Source organism: Cololabis saira, chromosome 21 (genome assembly GCF_033807715.1).
Source record: "Cololabis saira isolate AMF1-May2022 chromosome 21, fColSai1.1, whole genome shotgun sequence".
Classification (NCBI taxonomy): domain Eukaryota; kingdom Metazoa; phylum Chordata; class Actinopteri; order Beloniformes; family Belonidae; genus Cololabis; species Cololabis saira.
In genome coordinates, this window is record NC_084607.1 from 1558958 (window position 1) to 1579421 (window position 20464).

A 20464-nucleotide genomic window follows, 5' to 3' on the forward strand; every position below is an offset into this window, starting at 1 on the left:
CCCGGCGTCTCCGCCGTCGTCGGTCCAGAAGTTCCAGAAGTTCCAGCGTCTTCGTCTCCGGCTTCAAAATAAAACAGTCTGCACTTATGTAGGAAAAGCTGGAGATGGACTCAGACACTTCCTGTCGTAGTAAAAGCTGAACTGGACACTTCCTGTCGTAGTAAAAGCTGAACTGAACTCGGACACTTCCTGTCGTAGTAAAAGCTGAACTCAGACACTTCCTGTCGTAGTAAAAGCTGAACTCAGACACTTCCTGTCGTAGTAAAAGCTGAAGCTGGAGCTCTGAACCGTCCAGGTAAAAGCGTGGAGGAGGTGATCGTTGTGAAGGTTCGAGGGAAACGCTGGAGCGTCTCAGTTGGGAGACGAGTGGAAGGAAAGCTGCTGATGCTGATTGGACGCCTGGACCTGCAGAGCTGGGAGAGACACCGGGTCAGAACAGGAACTCCTCAGTCTTGGTACAGTTACCAAGAACCAGTGGTCCATGGACATTAATATTTGGTACAGTTACCCCAAGAACCAGTGGTCCATGGACATTAATATTTGGTACAGTTACCCCAAGAACCAGTGGTCCATGGACATTCATATTTGGTACAGTTACCAAGAACCAGTGGTCCATGACATTAATATTTGGTACAGTTACCAAGAACCAGTGGTCCATGGACATTAATATTTGGTACAGTTACCCCAAGAACCAGTGGTCCATGGACATTAATATTTGGTACAGTTACCAAGAACCAGCGGTCCATGGACATTAATATTTGGTACAGTTACCCCAAGAACCAGTGGTCCATGGACATTAATATTTGGTACAGTTACTCCAAGAACCAGTGGTCCATGGACATTAATATTTGGTACAGTTACCAAGAACCAGTGGTCCATGGACATTAATATTTGGTACAGTTACCAAGAACCAGTGGTCCATGGACATTAATATTTGGTACAGTTACCCCAAGAACCAGTGGTCCATGGACATTAATATTTGGTACAGTTACCAAGAACCAGTGGTCCATGGACATTAATATTTGGTACAGTTACCCCAAGAACCAGTGGTCCATGGACATTAATATTTGGTACAGTTACCAAGAACCAGTGGTCCATGGACATTAATATTTGGTACATTTACCAAGAACCAGTGGTCCATGGACATTAATATTTGGTACAGTTACCAAGAACCAGTGGTCCATGGACATTAATATTTGGTACAGTTACCAAGAACCAGTGGTCCATGGACATTAATATTTGGTACAGTTACCAAGAACCAATGGTCCATGGACATTAATATTTGGTACATTTACCAAGAACCAGTGGTCCATGGACATTAATATTTGGTACAGTTACCAAGAACCAGTGGTCCATGGACATTAATATTTGGTACAGTTACCAAGAACCAGTGGTCCATGGACATTAATATTTGGTACAGTTACCAAGAACCAGTGGTCCATGGACATTAATATTTGGTACAGTTACCAAGAACCAGTGGTCCATGGACATTAATATTTGGTACAGTTTCCCCAAGAACCAGTGGTCCATGGACATTAATATTTGGTACAGTTACCAAGAACCAGTGGTCCATGGACATTAATATTTGGTACAGTTACCAAGAACCAGTGGTCCATGGACATTAATATTTGGTACAGTTACCAAGAACCAGTGGTCCATGGACATTAATATTTGGTACAGTTACCAAGAACCAGTGGTCCATGGACATTAATATTTGGTACAGTTACCAAGAACCAGTGGTCCATGGACATTAAAATTTGGTACAGTTACCCCAAGAACCAGTGGTCCATGGACATTAATATTTGGTACAGTTACCCCAAGAACCAGTGGTCCATGGACATTAATATTTGGTACAGTTACCCCAAGAACCAGTGGTCCATGGACATTAATATTTGGTACAGTTACCCCAAGAACCAGTGGTCCATGGACATTAATATTTGGTACAGTTACCAAGAACCAGTGGTCCATGGACATTAATATTTGGTACAGTTACCAAGAACCAGTAGTCCATGGACATTAAAATTTGGTACAGTTACCCCAAGAACCAGTGGTCCATGGACATTAATATTTGGTACAGTTACCCCAAGAACCAGTGGTCCATGGACATTAATATTTGGTACAGTTACCCCAAGAACCAGTGGTCCATGGACATTAATATTTGGTACAGTTACCCCAAGAACCAGTGGTCCATGGACATTAATATTTGGTACAGTTACCAAGAACCAGTGGTCCATGGACATTAATATTTGGTACAGTTACCAAGAACCAGTGGTCCATGGACATTAATATTTGGTACAGTTACCAAGAACCAGTGGTCCATGGACATTAATATTTGGTACAGTTACCAAGAACCAGTAGTCCATGGACATTAAAATTTGGTACAGTTACCCCAAGAACCAGTGGTCCATGGACATTAATATTTGGTACAGTTACCCCAAGAACCAGTGGTCCATGGACATTAATATTTGGTACAGTTACCCCAAGAACCAGTGGTCCATGGACATTAATATTTGGTACAGTTACCCCAAGAACCAGTGGTCCATGGACATTAATATTTGGTACAGTTACCAAGAACCAGTGGTCCATGGACATTAATATTTGGTACAGTTACCAAGAACCAGTGGTCCATGGACATTAAAATTTGGTACAGTTACCAAGAACCAGTGGTCCATGGACATTAATATTTGGTACAGTTACCAAGAACCAGTGGTCCATGGACATTAATATTTGGTACAGTTACCCCAAGAACCAGTGGTCCATGGACATTAATATTTGGTACAGTTACCAAGAACCAGTGGTCCATGGGAACACTCAGTCTTTCTGACAGTCAGTCTTTCTGCGTAACCCGCCGTGAAGTCGCATCTGTGACGTCATGCACATTCCCTCTAATGTCCTTTTGGACTGCCGACCAGACTTTCAAGGTGTGTTTCACCCGTATATTCTTTACTTCAAATCCAGATGCTATCTTAGATCAGTGCTTTTACTGTGAAGGGCTTACCTTGCGGCGGGCCGATGTAGAAGTGCTGCGGCGCCCCCTGCTGGGCCGGAGGGCCGTGCTGGCGGGCCGAGCCCTGCTGGGGGGGGACGTAGTGCAGGAAGATGGGGGGCCCGGGTCTGGGGGGGCCCGGCAGAGCTCCGGGAACCTGCAGGGGGCGGAGGTTAGAGTCACAATGCAACTAACCCGAACATTTAAATATAAACATCTGAATCTGGACCAGGACCTGATCAAGTCAAAACTTCGTGAATGAAGTTGAAATGTTGAGAAAATTCTCAAAATAATCTCGACCTTTCGACTTTTTTCTCGACATTTCGACTTTTTCCTCGACATTTCGACAATTTTTTTGACATTTCAACCTTTTTTCTCGACATTTCGACTTTTTTTCTCGACATTTCAACTTTTTTCTGAACATTTAGATTTTTTTTCTCGGCATTTCGACTTTTTTTCTCGACATTTCGACTTTTTTTCTCGACATTTCGACTTTTTTCTCGGCATTTCGACTTTTTTTCTCGACATTTCGACTTTTTTTCTCGACATTTCGACTTTTTTCTGAACATTTAGATTTTTTTCCTCGACATTTCGACTTTTTTCTGAACATTTAGATTTTTTTCCTCGACATTTCGACTTTTTTCTGAACATTTAGATTTTTTTTAGATTAACCCCAGTTTATCCAGTTATAATCAAATGTTGGAAGTAATGTTGTTTTCATCAGCCTGTTTCAGTTTTAGTTCTAGTCTAGTCTTTGGGTCCAGCTATCATTTTAGTTTTTATTAGTTTTAGTCTCGTTCTTTCTCCTTTTAGTCGTGTCAAGTTTCAGTCACTAAAAGTCTGAGCGTTTTAGTCTTATTTTAGTCAGAATTGTCCATTTTAGTCTAGTTTTAGTCAAAGATTGTATTGATCCAAACCCATTCTACAATTCCAACAAGCTTATCTTATTATTATATAATTGTTATATTATAAACATTCATTCCAGATACAGGAGACTCTTATTGGAGTCACAGCTTATGCAGATGATTCTCAGATCTACGTTGAACTCTCATGATTACGATCCTGTTTTTATTCTGTAATCTACATTTTAGTCTGGTTTTTATTCCTCTACAATATTGCATTATATATTTAATTATCGTTATCGTCACATGACCAGCATTTTCCTCTCGTGTCGTTTTCCTCAGATGATAAAGGTTCGTTGGCGAAAGCAGCTTTAGTTGGAATCCAACGTTGTTCCAACCTCACACTAACTTCAAGTGTCCGCTATCGCTGGAAACGATGAACCAATCAGAGAACAGGACGTCGTACGACACTTTCCTCCTTCACTTTTTAGTGGTGGATCCGTGGAAGACGAATGATTTAAAATGTGAAAGTATCTTTCTGTTTTAGTTACAACTGCACGATTTTCTGAGTTGAATAAAGTTACCGGACAGTTTTGTTTCTTTTTATACGTTTAATCATGCGTCTTAAAACCCGGTACGACTGGTGGTCCCATAAATACGGTTCATGTGCACGTTTATGTGACGGGACGAGACCAGGTCTGGGTGCACTTCGAGAAAAAAGTCAAAATGTTGAGAAAAAAGTCAAAATGTTGAGAAAAAAGTCGAAATATCGAGAAAAAAGTTGAAATTTTGCCTTTTTTCTCAACGTATCAACTTTATTCACGAAATTTTGACTTTTTTCCTCAACATTTTTAATTTTTTTCTCGAAATTGTACTTCAACATTAATCTCGACATTTCAATGTTTTTCTTCAACATTTCGACTTTTTTCTCAACATGGACGTTTGTATCTGCTGTTTTTAATAAAGAAAGGTGTGTGTGTGTGTGTGTGCTAGTGTGTGTGTATGTGTGTTCTGCCCCCGGTGGAGGTTTCTGTGTGTGTGTGGGTGTGTGTGGGTGTGTGTGTGTGTGTGTGTGTGTGTGTGTGCTAGTGTGTGTGTGTGTGCGTGCTGCCCCCGGTGGAGGTTTCTGTGTGTGTGTGTGTGTGTGTCTCACCTGTGTCATGTGGCTGATGGAGGTGAAGCCGTGGGGGGGGAGGCTGTAGCCCTGGGGCAGGTAGGAGACCTGGGGCCCGCTGGGGGGGGTGGGGGCCAGCAGGGACGGGTGCTGGGGCCCCTGGTTCACCTGGGGGGGAGAGAGACTCGGGTCAGCACGGGGGCCGGAGGCCCGGCCGGGTAGTAATGACCATATTATAATCGTAATAATCGTCCAACGGCCCAAAGGGCAATGTTGCTAGCATTTTGCTAAAGTCGCAAAAGTCCCACTGCACCAGCGGGTGTACAGCATGACCACGCTCTGATGTGGAAAAAGAAAATCCCCAAAAAATAAAACATGCCCGAAAAAACGAGAAAAAACATGAAAATGAAGGCGATATAATAGTATATTTTCTTATTATTCCGCACGTTTTTTCGTCCGTTAATGCGGCCTGAACCCCAACGTTGCACCCATGCATGTCAGACATCGTTAGATGTGTCTCTATCGTGCCTCGATGGGCATTACTTTTCTCAGTCAAAGTGTTGCCGTGGCAATGCTAGATGCCAAAAAGCAAAAAAAAAGGCTTATTGCTCGGCCGAACTTTATCGTAGAGACATCGTTGAAATTTACAAACACTCGGCCTGATTGACACTAACGGACCGTACAACCTCATCACCTAGGCAACTAGGCAACGGTTTATCGTACAGACATCATTACAACATTGATAAACACGGGACGCGTTGAACTACAACATATTTCAGTCTCATCTATTACGGTTTTTGAGATATTCCACTTTGCTCATTTTGATGCTAACGGAAATTTGGACGCTAGTTGCTCGGCAACACGATATCGTAGAGACTTTGATCCAACGTTAAAAGACTCGGGTTGCTGTGGACTACACCATACTGAGGTCTCATTACGCTGTCGTTTACAGCTTTTGAGATATTGAAGCCTAATTGTCCCATTCTATCCTATGGAGCTTGTTACCATGGCAACAAAAACCTATGCATTTGTATGGGGGAGCATGTGAATAAAACATCTGTTAATGCTGCCCAGACCGCAATGTGCACCCATGCATGGCATACATCGTTGGATACGTGTCCATCGTGGCCTCGATGGGCATTACTTTACCGTGGCAACGCTAGATGCCAAAAAGCAAAAAAAAAAAAAGGCAAAAATTCGGACGCTTATTGCTCGGCCCAACTTTATCGTAGAGACATTGTCCAAACTTACAAAGACTCGGCCCGATTGGCACTAAAGGACCGTACAACCTCATCATGCTACTTGTTACGGTTTTTGCGATATTTAACTTTCACTTTTAAAAAAAATTTAGACGCTTGTTGCTAGGCGACAGGTTATTGTAGAGACATCGTACAAATGTTCCAAGACTCGGCACGCTGTGGACTTCAACATATTCAAATTTCATGAAGCTGGGACTTAAAGACATTTTATGTCAAAATCCAGGCCAAATGGCCCCATTCATTTGGATTGTCATGGCGCGGCGGCGGCCGGGTCTCCGGGTCTCTAGCGCCGCGCCGCTAACCTACCTGGGCGTGACCCGGACTGGGAGCCGGGTGCTGCAGGGGTTGCTGGTTCCCCGTCGGGGTGCTGGAGGGCTGGGGGTGATGGATGGGGCCCGAGTGGTGGGAGAACGACGGGGGAACTGAGGACGAAAACAGCAGCGTCAGGAACTACGACTTTATTCTCGCAACATTACGACTTTATTCTCGTAATTTCCAATTTTTTTTGTCTTAGTTTGGATCTAATACTTGTCGTAGAAACCTGGTCGGCTGAAAAAGTGCAAAAATGCAAAGATAATTAATAATTCTGTGACCGTTTCTTGTCAGTAAAACATTGTCCGTACCGTAGACGGCCTGCTGGGGCCCCAGGGGCCCCTCGGGCCGGCCGGGGTACTGGGGGCCGGGGGGCCCGACGGGGGGGGCCCCGGACGCCAGCATCCTCACGCCCCCCTGGAGCAGAGAGTACACCGTCTGGAGACGACAGGGGGGACAGAGGGAAGAAATAGAAATAAGGGACGCCCCGATTTCAGCAGCGTAGGCGCCAAAAAAAACCGGAACATCCCCAAAACTTCTAAAATGCATAGAAATGTATTTATTCTATATGAAAAAGCAGAATGCTTTGATTTGAGCTTTAAAAGAGCTTTCACTACTGCTCTTCTGAGGTTAAGGTCAGTCTGTTTAGAGCATACTGCACCCCTGTATACACAGCCCCCTTATGGGTGAAATACAGTAAAGAGAGTATGCGGGAGCTCCAGGTGGATAATATAATATAACTAGACAATTTCCTCGCAGAAATTTCGAGAATGCCACGGCGGGCTGCAGCATATTGTGTACATTTTGCAAGCAATAAAGGTGAAGGACTCAAAACTAAGTCTGATGACACCACCCATGACTCTCTATGTCAAACCATTCAAAAGTTATAGCAGAAAATAGGGACAACCAATCAGAAGAAAGGGCGGAGCTAACTTGCGCCAATGAAGGTCAAGGACTCGATACTGAGTCCTATGACACCACCCTTGCCTTTCTATGTCAAACCATTCAAAAGATATTGGACTATAACGTATCGGCCAATCAGAAGAAGGGGCGGGGCTAATTTGTATATATAATATACAAATGTAAATATTTATATGTAAAATAATAATAATATACATATATATCCCATGAACCGGTTCCCAGCAGGACTGGTGATCATCTAAGGTCAAAAGGTCAGGGTTCAGATCTCTCAATTTTCCAGGTTAAAGTATATGAAGTCTGTACTGACTGGGTCATGTGACCAGTTCTGGCTGAATGACTCAGCAGCTGTGCTCTGGTTGCTAGGGGCAACAAGAACCTCGAAATGAGGAATGTTCCGGGTTCGCTTTGAGAAAACCCCAGCTTTTGCCTTGTGAGAAGTTCTGAAATAACTCCCATTTGTGAGAAAACCGTAGCTCCTAGCAGAAAAATAAAGATATCGTGAGAGACACAGAACCCGGCAGATTCTGACAATCTTAATTTTATTCAGATATTCCTTAAAATGTGTTAGTAACGGCAGTTCAAAAACAAAGTGAGATTTTTTTTAAGAAAGCGTTTTTTTTTTTTTCATTGCATTGCAGTCAATGGAGACCGAGGCAGGAATTTGCGTGGCTGTTAGCCCCCCCGTTTGAATTTTGTGCATACCACGCCTGTCAAAGTCAATGTCTACATTCTGACCAAAAATTATCCGTCTACCTTTTACGGTTTGGCCGTGAGCTCGAGTTACAAATAAAAAATAAGGTAATTTTTTGACTGTTTCTCTCACTCTAAAAAATTAGAGCTTCACTCTAAATTTGACAAAAAAGTGATTTCCAGTCCTCGCTTGAGCGCTCATATCTTGAAAACTGTACATCTAAGGATAAAACAGTTTCAGGTTTGGAGACAGAAGAGAAGTTTTCCTCTGTTATGAAGTTTGAATGGCATTTCTACGTGCAAATATGAGAAAGATACGTGACTCAGAAAAAAGGTGAATTTTGTCTTTTTTCTCGACATATTCCCATCCGCTTTGAATGGGGCCATAGAAATACATGTGCCATCGCTCTGAAAATCCACAGGACTGTAGTTAAATTCAGGGCCTACAACTTTCTAAATCAGTTCAGAATTTTTCGAGTAACGGTGTGCGAGTGGTGAGGCCCCAAAGTTCTCCCAATGCATTCCGGATGGGGGTAAGAGCGCACGTTTTTGCACGTCATAGCACACGATTCCCGCTTAAGCCGAACGGTTCTACGGTTTTACTTTTCGCATTTTCTCAAAGCTACGGGACTACTTGCGCGCCGAAGTTTTGTCCGGAAAATGAATAAGATGAAACGCACACAATAATAATAGTGCCTCTGGCTGCGCCAAGAGGCACTACTCCTCCATTGCTATTGCATAGCTATGGAGGAGTAGTGCCACTTGGCGCAGCCGTGGCACTAATAATATAATGATGCACTCACATGCACATGTGGAAACATTGGTACGCATGCCTTTTACAGTTTTTATTGCTTTTATTTATTTTAATGGTGCTTTTATTTGTTAGCTTGATGTGTATTTGTATTATCATGTATTTTTTGTGTTTGTTGTATTGTATGTTTTCCTTTACCTTCTTTCCCTGCTGACTACGGTCGATAATAAAGATGATTGATTGATTGATAATAGCTTTGAACTTGCATGACTGTACAGACAGACAACCATGCTAGCAACTGAACTAGCCTATGCTAGCAACTGAACTAGCCTATGCTAGCAACTGAAATAGCCTATTCTAGACAATTGTGAAGTACGGAATAAACTGCGTTCCGTATCGGTTCCATACGGAACACAACTTTTAATTCCCAATTACGTAACAATTCCGTATTTTCCAGGGACAGGCGGCTAGCCGTACCTGCACCTGTCCGTGGTAGTGCTGCTGTTGCTGCTGCTGCTGCTGGTGCTGCTGCTGCTGCTGCTGCTGCTGGTGCTGCTGCTGCTGCTGCTGCTGCTGCGGCTGCATGGCCTGGATCACCTGGTACTGCAGGTAGGATTGTGGGTAATGCGAGGCCACCAGGGGCCCCGGTGCTGAGAAGAGCGGGGAGGACGAGGAGACGTGGTGGTCCGGGCGGGGACCCGCAACCAGGCCTGAAACGGAGGGAAAAAACCACATCCAAGAGCAGAGTTAGGTCTGGGATTACAGCTCCCATGATGCTTTGAGACTACAGCTCCCATGATGCTTTGAGACTACAGCTCCCATGATGCTTTGAGACTACAGCTCCCATGATGCTTTAAGACTACAGCTCCCATGATGCTTTGAGATATGTGTATCGTATCCCGATACATGATACGGTATCGTATCGTGATACATGTATCACGATACATGTATCATGATACGATACGTATCCCGATACGTTACATATGTCCCGATACGATACCGTATCATGTATCATGATACGATACGTATCCAGATACATGTATCGTATCCCGATACATGATACGGTATCGTATCGTGATACATGTATCCCGATACATGTATCATGATACAATACATATGTCCCGATACGATACTGTATCCCGATACATGTATCGTATCCCGATACGATACCGTATCATGATACTTGTATCCCAAGTATCCTATCCCGATACATGTATCTTATCCCGATACAAGTATCGGGATAAGATACAAGTATCGGGATAAGATACATGTATCGTATCCCGATACAAGTATCGTATCCCAATACATGATACGGTATCGTATCATGATACATGTATCACGATACATGTATCATGATACAATACGTATCCTGATACGTTACATATGTCCCGATACGATACCGTATCCCGGTACATGTATTGTATCCCAATACATGATACGGTATCGTATCCCGATACGATACTGTATTCCGATACTTGTATCGTATCCCGATACTTGTATCGTATCCCGATACTTGTATCGTATCAGGATACATGTATCATGATATGATAGTATCCCTATACGTTACCGTATCAGGATACATGTATCGTATCCCGATACAAGTATCGTATCCCGATACATGTATCCTATCCCAACACATGATACGATACCGTATCCCGATATTTGTATCGTATCCCGGTACTTGTATCGTATCCCGGTACTTGTATCGTATCCCGATACATGTATCGTATTGCGATACAAGTATCGTATCGCAATACAAGTATCGTATCGCGATACAAGTATCGTATCGCGATACAAGTATCGTATCGCGTTACAAGTATCGTATCGCGATACAAGTATCGTATCCCGATACATGTATCGTATCCCGATACATGATACGGTATCGTATCCCGATACATGAATCCCGATAAATGTATCACGATACACGTATCATGATACGATACGTATCCTGATACGTTACAAATGTCCCGATACGAGACCGTATCTCGATACATGATACGGTATCGTATCGTGATACAATACCGTATCACGATACGTTACACATGTCCCGATACGATACCGTATCCCGATACTTGTATCGTATCCCGATACTTGTATCGTATCCTGCTACTTGTATCGTATCCCGATACAAGTATCGTATCACGATACAAATATTGTATCGCGATACAAGTATCGTATCCCGATACTTGTATCGTATCCCGATACTTGTATCGTATCCCGATACATGTATCGTATCCCGATACATGTATCGTATCCTGATACAAGTATCGTATCCAGATACAAGTATCATGATACGATACGTATCCCGATACATTACATATGTCCCTATACCTTACCGTATCAGGATACATGTATCGTATCGGGATACGATACAATCCCTTTTGCAACATTGTGAGTATTGTAAGTATTTTTACTTTATTAACTTAGTCAAAAACACGAGCTGCATCAATGCACACTGGAGGAACCATTTCATCTAACTGCACAGGTGCTACATGGCACTCGCTGAACACGTTGAGGTGAAAAATAGGAAGAAAATAAAGTGCAAAATAGAAAACATAAACACTCAAATCGGCCAAATGTGTCACTGAACATAAAACATCTAAAATGAGGTGCATTGTTACACAAAAACATGGAATATGTTTTCCTAATAAATCAATATTAGGATATGACAAATTGATGTTTTAATAGTGTGACGAAGTATTGCGATAAATATCGTTGTATCGATATTCTTTCACTCTCAACGAGCCCTTTAACTGGCAACAGACACAGACTCATAACTTTGGTCTTCCTCACTCCCTGCTCTCTCTGAGACATAAAAATACTGTTATAAAACGAAAAGGTGAAATCCTGCAATCTGATTGGTTGTTAACTGTGGTATAATGATCTGATTGGTTGTTAACTGTGGTATAATGATCTGATTGGTTGTTAACTGTGGTATAATGATCTGATTGGTTGTTAACTGTGGTATAATGATCTGATTGGTTGTTAACTGTGGTATAATGATCTGATTGGTTGTTAACTGTGGTATAATGATCTGATTGGTTGTTAACTGTGGTATAATGATCTGATTGGTTGTTAACTGTGGTATAATGATCTGATTGGTTGTTAACTGTGGTATAATGATCGTATACCACGGCCTGGATGTATTGCTTAAATATGAATATTTAATTTATATTGCGTTATGTGTGTGTGTGTGTGTGTGTGTGTGTGTGTGTGTGTGTGTGTGTGTGTGTGCGTGTATTAGTGTGTGTGTGTGTGTGTGTGTGCGTGTATTAGTGTGTGTGTGTGTGTGTGTGTACCTTTGCCTCGGGGGTATTTTTGCTGACTCATGGCTGACATGGTGTACTGATACAGCTGAGGAGGCTGAGGAGGAAATGAGGAAACAGTCACATGACTTCCTGTCTGAGGACACACACACACACACACACACACACACACACACACACACCTGGAGGGCGTGTCCCTGCATGGGGGGGGGCAGGTAGGACAGGTACGGGGCAGGTGAGCTGCTGTAGGCGGAGCCTCCGCCCTGCTGGGCCGGAGGGGGCGGGGCCAGGGCCGGGCTGGGCGGGGCCGGCCGGGGGGGCGTCGGCGCCGCCGCAGGTTTCTGTTGAGAGGAAGGAGGTCAGAGGTCAGAGGTCAGGGGGGCGGGGCCTAGCCACAACCACAACCAGGACGGCGCTGCAGACGCACCTTCACGGGGAGGAACTCCTTGGCGTTCGGGTTCAGCGTGGAGCTTCTCACCTGCCTGGGAGGGGAGGGGGTGGGGGGAGAAGGTGAGTTAGCCACGCCCCCTTCTGATGCTAAACAACAACAACCATCTCACATCGTTACCCTGGATTCACACTGAAGGCGTCAAAGGCGTCCGGCTGCCATTCATTGTCTATGAGAGCACAAAAAACGGATATTTCCCCCTCTACGTTTTGAAAAATGCCATCATTTCCAGGAACCTGCATAAATATCTGTTAAGGTGCTATGAGCAGCCAAACCTGCAGGGGGCAGTGTAACGAGAAGATAAAGTCATGCTAGCCAATCACAATCCTGGAAAAAAACATCAACAAATGACACGAGTAACTTCCAGTTACTTCCAAGATGAACCAGAGTCTTTGGTTTGGAGTGACAGAGAAGTGGAGTTACTTTTATGTGTGACGTTAGAGGTTGGTTTTATCCAGAAGAGATCCTCTGCCAGTAACATGTGTAGGTTACTTAATATTATTCATATAGCAACCTCCGGTGCTGAACCTAGTATAGCTGTCACCCTGGACGCTGAAAAGGCCTTTGATAGGCTTGAGTGGCCCTATTTATTCAAGGTTCTATCTAAATTCGGATTCGGCTCTTATTTTATTAATTGGGTCAGAACGCTTTATAGGAAACCACAAGCCAAAATAATCACTAATGGACAAATGTCCACAGCTTTCCCTATGACTAGATCAAGCAGAAAAGGGTGTCCCTTATCCCCTGGGCTCTTTGTTATAGCTGTCGAACCTCTGGCCGAGACAATCAGACAAGACTCAGAGATAAGGGGTATGAAAGTGGGCCAAACGACACATAAAATTAACCTTATGGCAGATGATATAATTTTGTACTTAACAAATCCATTTGATTCCCTTGCTAAATTAAAAACTGTTTTGCATACATTTGGATCTATTCAATTTTCAATTCAATTCAATTTTATTTATATAGCGTCTAATACAACAGATGTTGTCTCTAGACGCTTTCCAGAGATCCAGAACATGAACATAAACATAAACATAAACATAAACCCCCGAGCAGTTATTACATAAACAATGGCAGGTAAAAACTCCCTTAGTGGGAGAAAAGCCTTAAGCCAAACAGTGGCAAGGAAAAACTCCCCTTTAGGAGGGAAGAAACCTTGAGCAGGACCAGGCTCATAAGGGGGGACCCTCCTGCCGAAGGCCAGACTGGGGGAGTCAGGGACGTCGACAGCACACAGCATCTGTTTCTGGATATAAAGTAAATTACGACAAAAGTGAAATTCTCCCACTCTCAAACTTTGACTATGCTGAACATCAGCAAAGAGTCCCGTTTAAAGGTGACCTATTATGGCATTTAATGTATATTTTAAACAGGCCTTGAATGTCTTAAAAATAATCTAAAGCTTGTTTTTTCTACATAAATCATAAATCCAGCCTGTGGGCCCTGTCTCTAGTTTTACCGCTTCTAACCTCTTTTTCTGTGCTCCATTCTAAGGGAAGAGGGGGTATGATAATGAGGCTCTGTGCTGATTGGCTCCCTGAATGACGTGTAGCAGGGGAGGAGCATAAACCTCGCTCCGCCAGAGCAGCCCGAGCCTGTAAATAAATCACAACACTGAATATTCACAAATGGAAACTTTATTGTTAAAAAAATAAAATACGAGTTGTATATAAATAACATTTATGCACTATTTAAGCCGGATCTACCCGGAGGATGCTGAACGCTGGCCCCGGAGCCACGCCGGGCACCCGGGAGCAGCGCTGCTGGATCAGCGCGCATCACCGCGCATCACCGCGCATCACCGCGGCTTTAACGGGGGAATATGACCGGTTCCGACCGGCCAGGACCGCAGGAACCCGCCTGGACTGGTAGCAGGGACTCCCGGGGACCGACCAGCGGAATTTCAGCCGGATCTGCCCGGCGGATGCTGCGCGACGGGCGCCGCAACCCCACGGCCGGCGCACAGATCGGCTCCGGGGCGCATTCGCGGCGCATCGCCCGTTACCGGGGATCAAACCGACAGATTTGCCTGAAAATCTCGGAGGGTGAAGCTGATCCAGCCTGGGACAGACCCCCGAGGACCCAGCTCCCAAACCACCCGGGAGCCTGGAGGAATTAACCCAGATCCGCTCCGCCGCGGCGCAGCGTCCGACTGGCTCAGGCAAGGACTGCTCCAGCTCCGGAGAGAGCTGGTTGTGGGCGTGGTTTCAGCAGCGGAGGCTGAACCTCTGGAAAGCTGCTCCCGTCGTTACGTAACGACGGGAACAGCGACGGGAGCAGCGCTGGCCCACATATTTTTTTTTTATTTCATTTTATTTTTTTTGGGGGGGGGTTGGGGAGGGTTTTTGAAGTTTTGTGTTTGTGTGTTCATGTATATACCTTGAAAAATGCTGAAAATAAAATAATCTAAAAAAAAAAAAAAGTGTGACGTTAGAATATAAAACATGTAAAATACAAGAAAATATTGACGGTTACAAACTAATTGTAACCACAGGTGTCACTCATGACGCTGGTGACGTTTCTGTCTCATAACGTGACGTTCTGAAGCCTAAATGTCCGTTTCTCTCCGTTTACAAGCAAACGTGAAGACGGAGGTTTTAAAAATCTACACTTTGGCCGGTGTTTTCAGAAATTATGGTTTTTGGAGACTTTGAGCTTCGTTTTCGTGTAAACGAACGAACAAAACGCATGAAAACACCAGCGTTTTTGCTCCGTGGAAACAGAGCCTATGAGAGCTCGCTGCGAGACACGTAGGAGGCGTCCAGAGCGTCTTAATCTTAAAGAGGAATGAGTGGATACATGATCTGGAATTATTCTATTGGGATTTAAAATCGGAATAAAACAGCCACTTACTTCGGAATTAAGTTTAATTCGGAATGGCCATTTTCATTCAGAATTAGGTGTAAACTTCCCGTGTAAACGCGCTCCTAGCTGGCTCGCCAAGTGATTTACAGGCACAGCTTTTCACCTCCGTCTGCGGGGGCAACGCAGAGGGACGGGGTGGGAGGTTTGACTTCACCACGGCGGGAGCCGGAGCCAAGAGGTGGCAGCGTGAAAAGGTCGAGACCCTTCGCTGGTGCGTTCAGGGCCGACGTGAATCACGACCTCGACTTCCACCAGGGATTCCCTCTGCACAGCGCGGCACAGTCGCGCTACACAACCCCACCACGTCAGGCACGAATTAAAGAGGAATTAAACTTCCCATGTAAACGCGTTCAGAGTGAATCCATCGTTATTAGGCCTGTGTTGAAAAAATCCATTTCCCAATTCTAAATCGATTCTCATATTAATTCCTAAAAATCGATTCATATGTCTAAAGATCTATTTTTTTTTATTTATGTATATTTTTTTTTCATCATTATATTACAACTTTTGGTTATTTTTTTGTTTATCCCCAAAAAAGTAATTTTTTATTGGACACCAGAATAACTGGTGTCATGTTTTTGCCTTTAAATATGTTTAAAGGTATGAAAACATTAAAGTGTTCAGTTATAATTGCATAAATTGTCTATATTTCATTACTTTATATACCGTCTTGGGGTTACATTTGCAAAAAATGCTGAAAACCAAATTTTCAAAAATTAAAAACCAAAATAGACCGAAAATTGAATAAATAAAAACGGAATGTGAGAAAAAATAAAAGCAATTTCCTCCGTCTCTGTTTCCTCCCTGGATCTGTTTGGTAATTCTGACCCACGATGTTTCTGTTTCAGTTCTATCAGCATTCTGGGAGCTGATTGGTCCTTACAGCATCATTAGCTGCAATACTTGCTGTTGAATCTCATTATAATACTAGTATTAATATGTTGCAGAACTACAGTCATATAATTCATGCAACAGCTCAAAAAACTGTTTTGTTAACACTAACCCAAATCAATATCGGAATCGAATCTGATCGAATCAAATCTTGATAATCGATTCTGAATCTTAAGAATCAGAATCGAATCGATTCTTGACATTTGAATGGATCCCCAGCCCTAATCGTTACTCACGAGGCCTCCGAGGAATCAGGACACGCCTCCCCCTCCCCCTCCCCGCTGCCGGGCTGCAGGGCCTCGGGTTGGGAGGTGTGGGGGCCGGGGGGGGTCGGAGGGGGCGGGGCTGGTTCTGTAGCCCCCTGCAGGTCCGGGACCAGGGGGTCCGGTTTAGGTGAACCGGAGGAGGCGGGGCCGTCCAGAGGGGGCGGGGCTGGGCTGGCGGAGGGGGAGGAGCTAGGCTGCAGCTGAAACATGATGGACAGGTGGAAAAATGGTGAGGTCACTGAGAGAATAAACCCCCCCAATATAACCCCCCAAATAAAGTGTGTTGTGTGGGAGCGGCGAGCGTTAGTTACCCTGAACTCTTTACCAAACTTGCGGAGCTCCTCCAGCTGCGCCCTCTGCTGGGCTCCAGACGGCCCTGCAACACAACAGGGGGGGGTCAGAGGACATGGGAGACCCGAAAATAATCCAGAAAAAACCCGAAAAAACCAGAAACAAACCCGAAAATAAACCCGAAACAAACCTGAAACACACCTGAAAATAAACCAGAAAAAACCTGAAACACACCTGAAAATAAACCCGAAAAAACCTGAAAAAAACCTGAAACACACCTGAAAATAAACCCGAAAAAAACGGAAACACACCCGAAAATAAACCCGAAAAAACCCGAAAAAACCTGAAAATAAACCCGAAAAAAACGGAAACACACCCGAAAAAAAACTGAAAAAAAACGAAAATAAACCCGAAAAAACCCGAAACACACCCGAAAATAATCCCGAAAAAACCTGAAAAAAACCCCCAAAAAACCCGAAACACACCTGAAAATAAACCCGAAAAAACCGGAAACACACCCTGAAATAAACCCGAAAAATCCCGAAAAAAACCTGAAACACGCCGTAAATAACCAGAAAAAAACAGAAAAAAACCAGAAACACGCCCGAAAAAAACCAGAAAAAAAAAACTAAAATAAACCCGAAAAAACCCGAAACACACCCGAAAATAAACCCGAAAAAAACCTCCTGACAGCACTGAGATCTTACCTTTGTGGCTCCTCCCCTCCTGCGGATCCTCCGGTCTTTCTTTAGCTGCTTTGATCAGGATTTCACTGACTGCACAAAACAAACATTTGTGTTATTCTCTACGCAGACGATGCTCTGGTTTATGTTCCTGACCTTTAGGAAAAGTTCAGGAACATAAACCAGACGATGCTCTGGTTTATGTCCCTGACCTTTAGGAAAAGTTCAGGGACATAAACCAGACGATGCTCTGGTTTATGTTCCTTTAGGAAAAGTTCAGGGACATTGATCCCATTCTGATATTGATTTGGGTTAGTGTTTTTAAAACTGTTTTTTTGAGCTGTTACATGAATTATATGACTGTAAGATAATAGTTATTGTGAAATAACTAAGACATAAATAACTCAAATAGGCCTTTCAATATCAATTTAAAGTGCAAAAAAATTGTTTGATAGTTTCACACCAGGCGCATGTGGTTCTCTTCAGACATACGAATCGCTTTTTAGGAATTAAAACTCCTTTTACTACAACTGCTACTAGTACTGCTAATGCTACTACTATTAATACAGTTAATCTATGAAAGATTAACTAAAATGAAAATCGATTTAGAGTCGGAAAATTGATTTTTTCAACACAGGACTACTTATAAAACATTTTAACTGGATAAAAGTCCTCACCGTCGACGGGGAAGAGCGGGGCGGGTCCCGAGGGTCCTGGGGGTCCCGGGGGTTTGGGGACAGGGGTCGCCGTGGCGACGGGGGTCGCCGTGGCGACGGAGGAGGAGTCCAGGAAGGCCGGGCCGGCCGGCGGGGTTTCCCGGGGGGCGTCGGGTCTGGAGCCGCGACTGGAACCTGCAGCCGAGCTCTGGCCGGCGGACCGCAGGGTCCTGATCTGGACCCGCTGGGCCTTCGGAGACGTCCGGGACGACACTGGGACAGGAGAAACCCGCTTTAATCCCACCAATCAGGGACCGGCTTCACCTGCATCATCCCGACCCCCGACTTTTTCATTTGTTAATCTGCTGCCATTTTTGCATTACTCCCCATTTACTTCAACTAATGAGATAAAATAGAAATAATCGTGCTATACCGGGGATTTTAATGATTACAACTTCAGGGACTCGTAGGGAAGAGTATTAGGGCCAAGAAGGAGAAAAATAAGAATTGTATTTTAGAGGTGGAAGATTTTTTTTTCATTATGCACTTGGAGAAAAAAGTCAAAATTTCGTGAATAAAGTTGAAATGTTGAGAAAAAAGTGGAAATTTCGCAAATAAAGTGAAAATTTAGTGAATAAAGTCAGAATTTTGTGAAAAAAGTGAAAATTTTGTGAAAAAAGTCGAAATGTCGAGAAAAAAGTGAAAATTTCGTGAATAAAGTTGAAATGTTGAGAAAAAAGTGGAAATTTCGTGAATAAAGTAAAAATTTTGTAAAAAAGGCGAAATGTCGAGAAAAAAGTCGAAATGTCGAGAAAAAAGTCAAAATTTCGTTAATAAAGTCAGAATTTTGTGAAAAAAGTCAAAATTTCATTAATAAAGTCGAAATGTCGAGAAAAAAGTCAAAATTTCATGAATAAAGTTGAATTGTTGAGAAAAAAGGTAAATTTCTGATTTATTCTTGAAATTGTACTTCAACATTAATCTCGACATTTTGACTTTTTTCTCAACATTTTTCTCCAAGTGCACAATAAAAAAATCTTCCTCTCTCAAGTATTTTTCTCCTGCCTGGCCCTGAAACTCTGATACTCTGATACTCTGATACTACTACTGATACGGACGATAACTTTGTTAGCGTAGTAATGTGAGACGAGCCGGTGAAACTCACTCGTCTGCATAGAATGACCTCTGACCTCAGTCGTACCTCCGTTAAACGTCGTTACCGCGGTGTCGGGCGATGCCCGCGGGTGCAGGGGGGCGTGGCCTGGCCCGGGAGAGTGCAGTGGGGCGTGGCCTGGCCCGGGCGGGTGCAGGGGGGCGTGGCCTGTCCCGGGAGAGTGCAGGGGGGCGTGGCCTGTCCCGGGCGGGCTGCTCTGTGATTGGTGGAGGGAGGAGTGGGCGGTCCTGGAGCTGGGGGCGTGTCTGGAGGAGGAGGCGGAGCCTGCGGGGCGACCGGAGGCTCCAGTTGCCGCGGTAACAGACGTCCTCGGGACGGGGACGACTTTCCCTTCCCTGGAACAGCAGAGGATGAAGATGAAGATGATCAGCTCATCCAGGATGATGATGAAGAAATGCAGAGAAAAAAGTCGAAATGTTGAGAAAAAAAGTCAAAATTTCGAGAAAAGTCAAAATTTCATTAATAAAGTCGAGAAAAAGGTCGATATGTTGAGATTAATGTTGAAGTACAATTTCGAGAAAAAAGTCGTAATGTTGAGAAAATTCGTAATGTTGAGAAAAAAAGTCGATATGTCGAGAAAAAAGTCGTAATGTTGTGAAAATTGGTAATGTTGAGAAAAAAAATCTAAATGTTCTACTTAACATAATAATGTCAAAATCTGTTACAGAATATCCTGAATTGGTGGTTTCTATGGATGCAGAGAAGGCATTTGACCGTGTAGAGTGGGGTTATTTATTTTCAGTTCTTACAAGATTCGGATTTGGTCAAAAATATATTTCCTGGATTAAATTGCTTTACATTGCCCCTACTGCAAGTGTAATTACCAACTCTACGCGGTCTGAGTTCTTCCCTTTAACACGCGGTTGCCGCCAGGGCTGCCCCTTGTCGCCCATGCTTTTCGCCGTCGCAATCGAACCACTTTCCATTGCTTTGAAGAGCTCACCGCTCTTCTCTGGTATCAATAGGAATGGGATAGAACACAGAGTCTCGCTTTACGCGGATGACCTGTTGCTTTATATCTCTAATCCTACTGTCTGTATTAACAA

The 20464-nt window shown here is 43.8% G+C and overlaps 1 protein-coding gene across 1 annotated transcript in view; it reads right to left on the bottom strand.

Moving 5' to 3' along the window:
* Nucleotides 1–210: 210 nt before the first annotated feature.
* Nucleotides 211–20464, bottom strand: part of atxn2l (ataxin 2-like) — a 35171-nt gene continuing 14917 nt past the window's right edge. Inside the window, exons 9-22 of the mRNA XM_061712549.1 lie at nt 19446–19753; nt 18266–18517; nt 17613–17681; nt 16926–16990; nt 16585–16814; nt 12569–12623; nt 12324–12482; nt 12175–12238; nt 9353–9585; nt 6825–6951; nt 6508–6623; nt 4982–5110; nt 2999–3143; nt 211–413 (exon numbers count right to left, since the gene is read on the bottom strand). Of these exons, the coding sequence (XP_061568533.1) occupies nt 352–413; nt 2999–3143; nt 4982–5110; nt 6508–6623; nt 6825–6951; nt 9353–9585; nt 12175–12238; nt 12324–12482; nt 12569–12623; nt 16585–16814; nt 16926–16990; nt 17613–17681; nt 18266–18517; nt 19446–19753 (2014 nt within the window). The 3' untranslated portion in view covers nt 211–351. The remainder of the gene's footprint in view (nt 414–2998; nt 3144–4981; nt 5111–6507; nt 6624–6824; nt 6952–9352; nt 9586–12174; nt 12239–12323; nt 12483–12568; nt 12624–16584; nt 16815–16925; nt 16991–17612; nt 17682–18265; nt 18518–19445; nt 19754–20464) is intronic.